Source organism: Sinocyclocheilus anshuiensis, unplaced genomic scaffold (assembly GCF_001515605.1).
Source record: "Sinocyclocheilus anshuiensis isolate Anshui unplaced genomic scaffold, SAMN03320099.WGS_v1.1 scaffold328, whole genome shotgun sequence".
NCBI classification, from domain to species: domain Eukaryota; kingdom Metazoa; phylum Chordata; class Actinopteri; order Cypriniformes; family Cyprinidae; genus Sinocyclocheilus; species Sinocyclocheilus anshuiensis.
In genome coordinates, this window is record NW_015558621.1 from 979445 (window position 1) to 990838 (window position 11394).

General features: G+C 36.4%; 1 protein-coding gene across 2 annotated transcripts in view; it reads right to left on the minus strand.

The window, feature by feature from the left end:
• The window catches only part of fstl5 (follistatin-like 5), a 138320-nt gene extending 132873 nt beyond the window's left edge, over positions 1-5447 (minus strand). For both annotated transcript variants that reach the window (XM_016476621.1, XM_016476620.1), the window contains exon 1: positions 5174-5447. In XM_016476621.1, coding sequence (XP_016332107.1) covers positions 5174-5196 — 23 coding nt within the window. In that variant the 5' untranslated portion in view covers positions 5197-5447. The remainder of the gene's footprint in view (positions 1-5173) is intronic.
• Between the last annotated feature and the right edge of the window lie 5947 nt (positions 5448-11394).

The following is an 11394-nucleotide window of genomic DNA, read 5'->3' on the forward strand; positions in this document are numbered from 1 at the left end:
CGGTGAATATAGACTGTATGTAGATTGAGATGTTTCCGTCAGGCTCCTCCCTTTACATGAAATTTGCAGAAATGTAGCTGGACAAACCTTCTGGTGCTCAAACCACATGGCGTGCTGTGGTTACCTGACCTAGAGCTCGACCCAACTAATACAGTTATGAGAAAATGGGTCTTAACCAACCTGCAACAGGGTTATCATGATATGATATAGCAGTGTGACACAAATTAAGCTCTGGAGGAAACATGACTAAATGCCAAGTCTTGTTATTTAATAATAAACAAATACAAATATTCATGCTAATGTGTGTGTGTGTGTGTGTGTGTGTGTTTCTTTTTTTGTGAGGAAGATTTGTCATGGAATAATCAAGGACTTAATTTATAAATAAATAAATAAACCCCCATAATTTGACTCCCTCAATTCATTTTAGGGTTGAAGGCTGACCAACATTAATGGTGAACTAATGGTGATGAGCTATTAAACTGGTTTCCATAACTCCTGTCCAAACTTGCCAGAAATAGCACAAAGTTGCCCTAAACCCAAAAGTTCATGCTGGCTGATTGATACAGAGAGCAAGTCAGAAAGGCCTTTTGTGAGCCAGGTCTATGAGATAGCTCTATGTCCACTGACCAGTGAACTGTGTTATTCACTGGTCACGGAGGATTGCACTGACCTGTCCAAACTGTGAGCAGTGTCAGGATTCATTAGTGCAACAGTAGGACTCACTCAGGTCTGTGATGAACATATCTATGGACAGGGGAATCCACAGACACTAGGAATAAAGTTTGCTCACACATCCATCTCAGCAGCATTATGTGAAAATAATGCTGGGTTCTTATTTGAATGTGTATCTCGGGGTGATGCTATTCACATCGAGGCTGCAAAGGCAAGGCAGTCGTTTGAGGAGATTAATTATTGAAAGCAATTAGAGTGTTTGTATTGCCCCTCTTCATTTTTTTTGTATCGTGTGAGTGCAGTGCCTTTCAGCGCAGTAAACAACTGCAAATCTCAGACTACTATTATGTGCACACAATAACAATTCCATGAGTTGTGATGAAGGCGGAAAATGAGAAAAGCATGAAGACAATAATGGTGATGATGATGATGAAGATGCAGCTGTGGTTGACAATGTAGCTGATGATGAAGAGGATAGTGATGATCGAAATGAAAAATGCGGCTGATTTCAAAGCAAAAGAAATGATTAATGCTTCATATAATGATCAATTACTGGCAAAGGCTGTTAAAGAGATTCACCCAAAAATAAAAATCCTGTCATCATTCACTCACCCTCATGGTGGAACACAAAGAAAATATTTTAAAGGACAACACATTTGACTTTCATTTTATGGACAAAGAAAGGCACTATAAACCTTACTGCACAGACAAAAGTAAGTCATCAGGTTTGGATTGGCATGAGGATTCATTTTTAGAGTAATATTTCATCCAAAAATGAAAATTTGCTCAAAATGTACCTCTCAGTCCAGTCTCACCATCAGGTCATTCAAGATGTAGATGAGTTCGTCAAAACAGATTTGGATAAATTTAGCATTACACCATTTGCTCAACAATGGATCTCTGCAGTGAATGGGTGCCATCAGAATGAGAGTCCGAACAGCTGATAAAAACATCACAATAATTTACAAGTAATCCACACTACTCCAGTCCATCAATTAACGTCTTGTGAAGCGAATGTGTGGATTATTGGGATGTTTTTATCAACTGCTTAGATTCTCATTCTGACGGCACCCATTCACTGCAGAGGTGTTATGGTGAACAAATTATATAATTTCTACATTTCTCCAAATCTGTTTTGATGAAGAAACAACATCTTCAACAACAACAACAACAACTACATCTTTGATTGCCTGAGTGAGAGAACATTTTCACCAACTTTTCAATTTTTGGGTGAACTATTCCTTTCATTTCTAAAAAAAAACAAAACAAGATCACTTTAAGTAGTTTCGCATCTTACACGCTAAACCCCGCTTATGCGTATGGTGCCTTCATATATTTCCACTGTGAGCAGTATTTCTCACATCAGTGCACACCACAGCATTACAGCAGCTTCTCCACCTGCTGCTGAAAAATTTACAATAATTGGGTGAAACTCTAAAAGTGGAGAGTTGGAGAAAAGAGACAGGGTGAGGTCTTGCTACTGAAAGAGAAAGGATAATGCGGTCTCCTTTAGAGCATTATAGGAAGATCCATTGCGGAAAATGTGCTTGAAGTACATTTTCCCTTTCACTACATGTAAATTGATATATTTCCAATGAGTGTTCTTTTCCCAATCTTTCCAGCAAGGTCTCTTACAGATTTTTTTTTTGAGTGCTATCTACTTTTAGGCATATTTAATGGCCTATTCAGTGCTTTTTAATGTGTGTTTGTCATATCTGAGGCTTTACTTTTGTGTCTATATGTGAGAGAATGCATGTTTGCCTGTCTCTGTGATTGGGAGAAGCAATAGTTTGTTGTTCCTCTCACTTTCTGCACTGTATGAGTTCCCTGTAGTCTTTGGCTTCAATAAATCCTTTGCTACTGAGCGCCATGGAAAAAGTTCCAGGATCGCACCTATACTCATTTGATGTAGAATTCGATGTGTATCAGATTCACTTGAGCAGAAGAGCATGGAAGCTCATACAGTAGCTGACCCTTACTGAGTTCTCATACATTAACTATGAGCCTCATCAGTCATTCGCTGAGCAGGTGATACGACGCATTTCCACCCACCTTTCTGTGCTTTTACTGTTTTCTGTATGTGTTTTTTTTTCTTTTTTCTGAACTTTCACTTTTGTTCACTTTGAGTCTCATATACCTTTCGATACTGAGTCAAGTGCACACAAAGCACTGGCTCCAAACAGCTTACAAAAGCAGATTCTATGTCAATGCTTGGCTGTGAATTCAAGGAATATCTTTCCTTGAATAGCTAAACTAACAGGCAATAACAAAACAGGAGAGCTTGAGGATGTGACTAAATTGTGAAAACTTGGCTTCAAATATCATACAAATAACAAAAGCACCAACTACAATACTGTCTCTTGAGGTTTTGTTGTCTAATCTTGCTGTAATAAACCTAATACAATAGCTGGAAATAAGGCCTACAGCCTATCAAACAGAAACTGGGAAGAAGACAAGTAGGCCTACTATTGATCTATGGCCACACACACAAAAAAATTAAGTTTAGAATAGGAAACAGGCATTTTCGATAATAAATGGCAGCCCTTGTGAACATGGTGGGAAAAATCTTACAGCGATGCACACATCTTTTATAAACTATTCAGACCCATTGACATCACATTCCGATGTTTTTTAAATATTTTTTGTCATCTGTTGCCACCTTATTCACAAATTATTATTAGATAGAATGCTTCTAATTCAATCTGAATGCTAAATCAATCTGAACAACAATCTGTATCTTCAATGATTCTGCATTAACTAATTTATAAAAAGTTTCTTGGAATACCTTCAAGTGAATAAATACAATGATCTGCATGTTGCTGACTGTTAATGGCCATTAGAAACTATAAAAATGATCATATACCGATTTATTAGTAGAAATATAGCACGGTCATATCTGGAAATTGGAATACCTTCAAGTGAATAAATACAATGATCTGCATGTTGCTGACTGTTAACCCTCTACCGCACGCATTATGATAGACCTATAGAAAAAAATATTTGAATCTTTTTCTTTTCTAAGAATGGCTTAACTTGAAGTGCTGTAAAAAAAAATGTCCAACTACAATACTGTCTCTTGAGGTTTTGTTGTCTAATCTTGCTGTAATAAACCTAATACAATAGCTGGAAATAAGGCCTACAGCCTATCAAACAGAAACTGGGAAGAAGACAAGTAGGCCTACTATTGATCTATGGCCACACACACAAAAAAATTAAGTTTAGAATAGGAAACAGGCATTTTCGATAATAAATGGCAGCCCTTGTGAACATGGTGGGAAAAATCTTACAGCGATGCACACATCTTTTATAAACTATTCAGACCCATTGACATCACATTCCGATGTTTTTTAAATATTTTTTGTCATCTGTTGCCACCTTATTCACAAATTATTATTAGATAGAATGCTTCTAATTCAATCTGAATGCTAAATCAATCTGAACAACAATCTGTATCTTCAATGATTCTGCATTAACTAATTTATAAAAAGTTTCTTGGAATACCTTCAAGTGAATAAATACAATGATCTGCATGTTGCTGACTGTTAATGGCCATTAGAAACTATAAAAATGATCATATACCGATTTATTAGTAGAAATATAGCACGGTCATATCTGGAACAGCTTGCACGGGTTAACGCGTTGTAGCTGTTCACATAGGAGGCGTTCTTGTATTCAGGATTCTCTATTTTCTAACAGACACTTTATGCACACCTACGTTAAAAAGCCGTCTTTGTTGTAACTTGACAGCGGGGTTGCGATTCAACGATCAGTTAAACTACTTAAAACGCGTCTTTCCTACTGCCTCGCGCTCCTTCGATCTGTTTTTGAACGGAAGAGCACGTCCTATGAGAACGGCTCCCTATAATTGCACTACAGACACCAATTTGTCGCCCGTCGTCAGCCAGCCACGTCAATTAGCAGAGATCGCCATACACACCCGCCAGATTGAATCTGGACGAGGAAAACAAGAGTAGCTATAATCCCCGCGCGCGGGCGGGCACTGTGTCACTCAAGGATTTGCGTGCCAAGAAAAACAACTTGCTAAGTACCCTGCAGCTAAATTAAACGGCCACGAGCTATGCTCAGGGTCCCGTACGTTTGCTTAACGTTTACTTTGTTCATTCGAGGAATATCGCAGCACCGTTTGAGGTAACATTACATCGGGGCGACCGAAGAGTGAACTTGTCCCCGGTACGGCGGATGGGAAAAGCTCGTCTAACTTCATCACCCTCCATCAAGCACGGCTACCGGGCTTCAGTCAGTTGTGCAAGCTACGCTGAATGTCACTGCACAAAATGCTAAATTATTCACATTCTACCGCGAAAGTGCTTTCCACCTTGCCTCCATTTAATCCATATGAAAAACTGCACATCAGTACAAAAGCCAGCACAGATAATATAGTGAACGCGTTTAAATCACACTGAAATTCATCCGTGCTGGATCCACAGACCTGAGGTTTGATCTAAAATCACATCAGGCATCATAGAGAAGAAAAACATACCTGTTTGTCCAACTACAACTCATCCAGAAAGGTATTTCCGAGTGTGGTTTTTAAAATACGAGAATTACTTTTGGAACAACACTGTTAACTGGCGCGAAGTAAATCCAATCCCGTTTTGGTTAAACTGTACAGCCTCCAACTGTCGCTTGATGTGAAATCCTCGTTTCAGCACCCGTGGAGTGGACAGCTCCGCGGAAAGCGGCTTCACCTCGCGCTTCGGGTCTCGAGAGCCACACCAGCGCGAGCCTTTCACCTACTGGCTGAAACCCCGACAGGATTTGCATACAATGATACAATCAGCCAATCAGAAGCTCCTGGAAACAGCCAGCCGACTTGTCTGAGCTCATCCGTTTAAATGAATTGTCCTTGACAAAGATGAACAGAGTTTGTGTGCAGACTGTCCTGTCCTCTCCCCTCCATGTGGTGCAGTGTTTGCGTGTTAGCCTGCAGGTTTATTTAGATTGTGGTCTGTAAACGGGAATCTTTACATATATGATCCATGTCCAGCATTGATTTGTGACTTACATGTAAAAAAGGTAACCTACCTCCTACGGTTAGAAAAAAATATTATGGTATGGCATTTTGGGCATGCATGTTTTACAGTTCATAACTGTATAAGTATGTCATTAATTCATATAGTGTTAATGTGCTAATCTATTTGAGCTGTTAAAATTGGTATGTTACCGTAAAATACAGTAACAACAACAGATGGTACAGTGAAAAAGCAACATACGTTGACAATAAAACAATGATATAAACAAACTAAATAACATAGAATAAAGCAAAAATAGTCCAATGTACGTATACCTGTGTGATAACAAATGACGTTTTGCCAGAAGTGATTTATCATTTTTAATTATAAAAAAAAGCAGTTTTAACAATAAAGTAAAAATGTACATTTTGCTTTGTTAAATATACATTTCCTTAAAATATATTTTTTTATTTAATTTATTTTTTAATGAATTTATTTAAATATAATTTTAAATGAAATCAGCATTAGAGCAGCTTCAGGACCAGGACTGAGAACCACCGATTTATAGTGTTGCTCAGCTCCGTTTTCAATCAGGATTCCACACATGTTCTAGAGGCGCATCTTCACATCTGCTTCGGGACCCTCATATCAGTCTCAAGTATCTCTCTGATTTCCACACTCGTCAGTTCATCATGGTGCCAAAATTATGTGGCTCAGAGGGGCTTTGTCACGTGAAGACGACAGAAAACTCTGTCACTTAAGAAACATTTTACTTCACTGAGCACATTGGTTTAGGGTGAAGTAAACATTGGGATTTATATAAGGCTTTAGGGATAGTTCACCCAAAAATGGAAATTCTGTCATGACTTACTCAACCTCATGTCATTCATATTCAGAACACAAAAATATTTCATCAATATTTTTGATGAAATCCGAGAGCTTTCTGACCCTGCATAGACCGCAATGGAACTACTACTTTCAAAGCCCAGAAAGGTAGTAAGGACATCATTAAAATAATCCATGTGACATTAGTGGTTTAATGTATGAGAACAATTTTCGTGCGCAAAGAAAACAAAAATAACCCTTATGTTGTGTTCCGGTCATTTTGAACGGAGAGGATTTTCTTTTCCTGAAATAGCATGGAATAAAACTTACTGACTTTGTTCACACAGGGTATAACAAGTTCCTAAAAAATGTTGACAATTTTGTACTTTTTTGGGGGATATTATTCTCACTATGTTACACTTGTAATGCTCAATGTCAAAAATGACCACCCTACCAAAAATGTTTGTAAATCTCAGCTATATTATCACCATGTACTGGATTCAGACTGCAATTTCTTTTTAGAACTGAATAAAAAATATAAAACCTGTGCTAACTGGAAAGATTTGGTGATAATGAGAGCATAATGAGAGATTTACAAGCAATTATTAAAAGGCCAGTCATTTTTGTCCTGAGAACACATAATTAGGTAAAGTATTTTCAACACACTATATAAACATTAAATATTTTGTATTTAAACATAACAATACTGGCAATCTTCTCTTTTTCTAAATTGCCATACTATCTCTGTAGTGCCATTAGACACAAAGCCACAAAAGCCTCAGTTGTCCCAGCAATTACACTACAGTGTACCATTCAGACTTCACAAACCTCCTGTTTGGTGCAGCCAGTTGACATGGAAAAAGTTATGATGTTTGTGACTGTACACTGGAGTAAATATCAGCCAGACAATGCATTCGGTTGGGCTCCAAAAGGAACTATAACTCACTGTAACGACACACCAGAGAAAGCGAGACAGTCAAAGCAACCCTACACAGACAATAAGAGTGGAATTCTGGGGGCAACTAGTCTGAAGGGTAGAGAGCCAAATATCTCAGCCGACTATTGGAAGACAACCAAAAACAGCTCGCTGAGCGAGAGAGCATCTCCATATAATTGTTTTCACTTCAGACCCACTTAGCTGTCTAAAAACACCTACAGTAAAAATGACAGTGAGAGAGCTACAAAGACAAAGCCCATATGGCTCAAGCTGATAGGCTGTGGAAATAGAACTCATGCAATAAAGCTGATAAAAGCTCTCACAAAATCAGAGTGATGCAGACGGAGGGGGTGCAGTGGCTGGATTTAACCACCCACACTACGTAGGAAGCCTCGTGTCTCAATCAGCAGCAGGACACCACTGAGTTTTACACACATACATGCACAATGATTATTTGGTAACTTGTAATTTGTATCAGAACTGTTACTGGCGAGTTGTTATGCAATAAAATACTGGGAAGGGAAAAGAAGAAAAATAATTTGAAAGTGTCTACCTTAGGATGCAAAATACAAATACTATATGTTCTACAGTCAAAATACACAAATAAAATAAGTCAAAACTGGATTAGTTTTGGTTTTAATAGTTTTCTACAAAGAAGTGGTATCATGTTTTTACCTCTATTTCCAGTATAACAAAGTCATTTAAAAAAAAAAAAGTAATTTTGTTTAAATAAATACAAATAAATGTTTGGTTCACTAAAAAAAAAAAAAGAAAAAAAAGAAAAGAAAAATCTATCCTAAATCTAAGAACTAACTGACACGTGAGAAATTTTAATTATCTGGCAACTTTTGCAAAATATTTAGCTATGATACTTGCAGGCATATTATTCATGCATTCAGGTGTGTCCAAACTTCTGACTGGTAGAGAATGTATGAAATTATCTTTAAAAATAGGGCAAAATCCTATAGCAAATATATCAACACTTTTACAAATATAAAACTTTTAGATTTTATTAAACAGAAAATATAAAACTGACTGTCACAAATAATAAAAAAATAAATCACGTGATTAACTGAATTTAATTCTAAATTAAATATTATTAATAAAAAAATACACCATGGACAGCCAAAATTCCATAGGTAATGGATACATTTTCATCCCCTTTATGAGCTCATACATAAATATTATGCTTACTGAAAAAAAGCCTTCAGAAATGAAACCTTCATACTACAAGCATTAGGGATGCACCGAAATGAAAATTCTGGGCCGAAACGAAAACCGAAAATGCTAGATGCACTTGGCTGAAAACCGAAAAAGAAACCAAAACCAAAAATGCTTTTTAATAATTTGTTATTGTTATGTTGTAGCATTCATTTGTAATATTAAAAATGCTAATTATTTTACAATAATCTTTAATATTAGGATGGTTTAAATATTTATTTATTAATTATTATTATTGTCAATTTGATCCCCTTTCATCTATAAATATCCAGTGTTTAATTCAATTTTAAACCTTGTTCTGTTCTCAGCAGTGCTTTTAATTACATCAGCCTGTGACTTTACAGGTTTGCCACTTTGCCCTCTCACCCAACCTGAGATATAACAGGTTTATACAGCAAGTGACATGATGTCACCTCTAGCCTAACCCTTCAGGGACAGTAAGTCACCAAAGCAAAATAATTATCAAGAGACAGAACTGCAGTCAACATCAGCAATTATATGCGGGTGTAACCTGGGAGACAGAACAGGTAACGAGACCTGGAGGAGCACGGCGGCTTCAACTCTGACAAAAAAAGAACAGTGAGAACCACGGCGCCAGAAGAAATCTCAGATGCAAGGTTCAAGACACACAATGTTCAGCTGACTCCATTTTATTTACATTTACACATTTAGAAAGCACTGAGATATGACTATCTTGACATAAAATATATCTACATAATAGTAAGTAAAATGTAACTATTCTAAAATATTTATAATATAAATACACTGCAAATTAGTTATAACATTTTATTAAATCATTTTTAAAAAATCAGTACATTCTTAGATGTTGTCAGTGTCTATATTCACTGAAAAAAGATTAGTACCAAAAAGTGTTACAAAAGGGTTACATACACATATTTACTGTAAGATCTAATTTCCCATTTTTTAACGTCAAGTAGCTATAAAATGAAGTATAAAAACTGTAGTGAAACACTATACTTATTTCCGTCCACATGCTCCACAGATCATTTATTTAATTTATGATTTAATACATGGTCTACAAACTGGCAAATGTCTCCACTTAAAAATTAATTTTCCTGGACACTGAAAGTGTCATCTCTTTCACAACATCATAAAACACAACTTCACCTTCATCAGCAGAAATCCTCAGATCTGTTTACATCTTGTTCCATGTCTTTACATCCCACCCCACACCCACACGTCGTCCTCTTCTCTCTTCTCTCATCTCTTGATCCACTGCCTCTGTTGTTTCTTTATTGTGTGGTTGTACACATCCAAGCCTCTTTGCTCCATCACTTCACTTATGCAGCTCTGATTCTTTAATTCACTGCCCCGTGTGAGCAGAACCCATCTGCACTGAAGAAAAAAAAAAACCCTAATACAGCAAAATACTGAATAATAATAAAGGCTTTAAAACTCATCAGCTTCTACACCAGGCCAGGGGTTTCAATAGTTTGGATGCCATGGACCCCCAAATATGATTATTTTCTTGCAAGGGACCCCTTTTCCTATAAAATCAATTATCATATGAAATCAGTATGCAAATAAATAAATAAATACTACTGTCTTCAGTGTCACATGGTCCTTCAGAAATCATTCTAATATGCTGATTTTCTGCTCAAGAAATATTTCTTCTTATTATTAATATCAACATTTCTTATTATTATCAATATAAAAAAACAGTTGCTTAAAAAAAGTCCCCACAAGGTCAAAATTTACTGGCATTATTATCCTTGTGGGTACATTTTGTTCCCATAACATAGGGAAGACCAGGACCACACACTTTCGTCTATCATCATCATCATCATCATCATCATCATCATCATCATCATCAGGGGTTGGTGATATGACCAAATTCTTATATTGTGATATGACTATTTTTTTTCACAGTAACGATATATATATATCACAATATAGTTATCGTTGCTTTAAATAAGGTATTAATGATATCAACATTTTTGATACCATAGAAATGTCATAATTCTTGTCACCAGTGTCAATATCACAAAACAATCAATATAGCCTAAATTAAAAAAAAAAAAAAGTCAGCAATTCAATAAGAATTAGAAACTAATTACAAGCAATAGGACAAAAAAACATACAGTAGAACAAATAAAAAAAAGGTAGTAATCATATGTATAAAAACACTGCATATTTTTCACTGTGTAAATTAAATATATATATATATTTCTTCTTATTAAAATTACAAAAGTGATTTAGTCAAGAGCAGTGAGAGATTTTTTCTCTGTTGTTGTTTGATGCCGGATCCAATATACTGTTACACATGTGTTTTCTTTCTCAGCTGTTTGCTTTCACTTAAGCCCTAAATTACTGTGTTTATGAGGATACTTGCAAAGACGGGCATTTTGACACATACAAGTGTTTGCATTTAACTGTTCAAGGCCTATAAACCAGCAAAAATAACGTAACACTCCTGTGCTCTCTGAGCACCATCTCGCTGACAGCACTCGCATATAGCGAAATGATTTCTCTTTCGCTGCTGATTGCATTTCAATGGCTTGAAATCACTTGTTTTAAACTGCAATACTTAAAAGCGCTTGCAAACTATAAGTTTTTGTGACCACGTAGCACAACAATGTCTTGAGCGTGTAACCGCGATAGAGCCGATAGTCCAAAATCTCTACCAGTTAACAAATTTCTACCAGTTAATTGTATCGGTATAGTGCCCACCCCTAACCATCATCATCTTCATCACCACTTTATAGCCCCAGGAAAAGGTTCTATAGATTATGGCCATAAATTAAA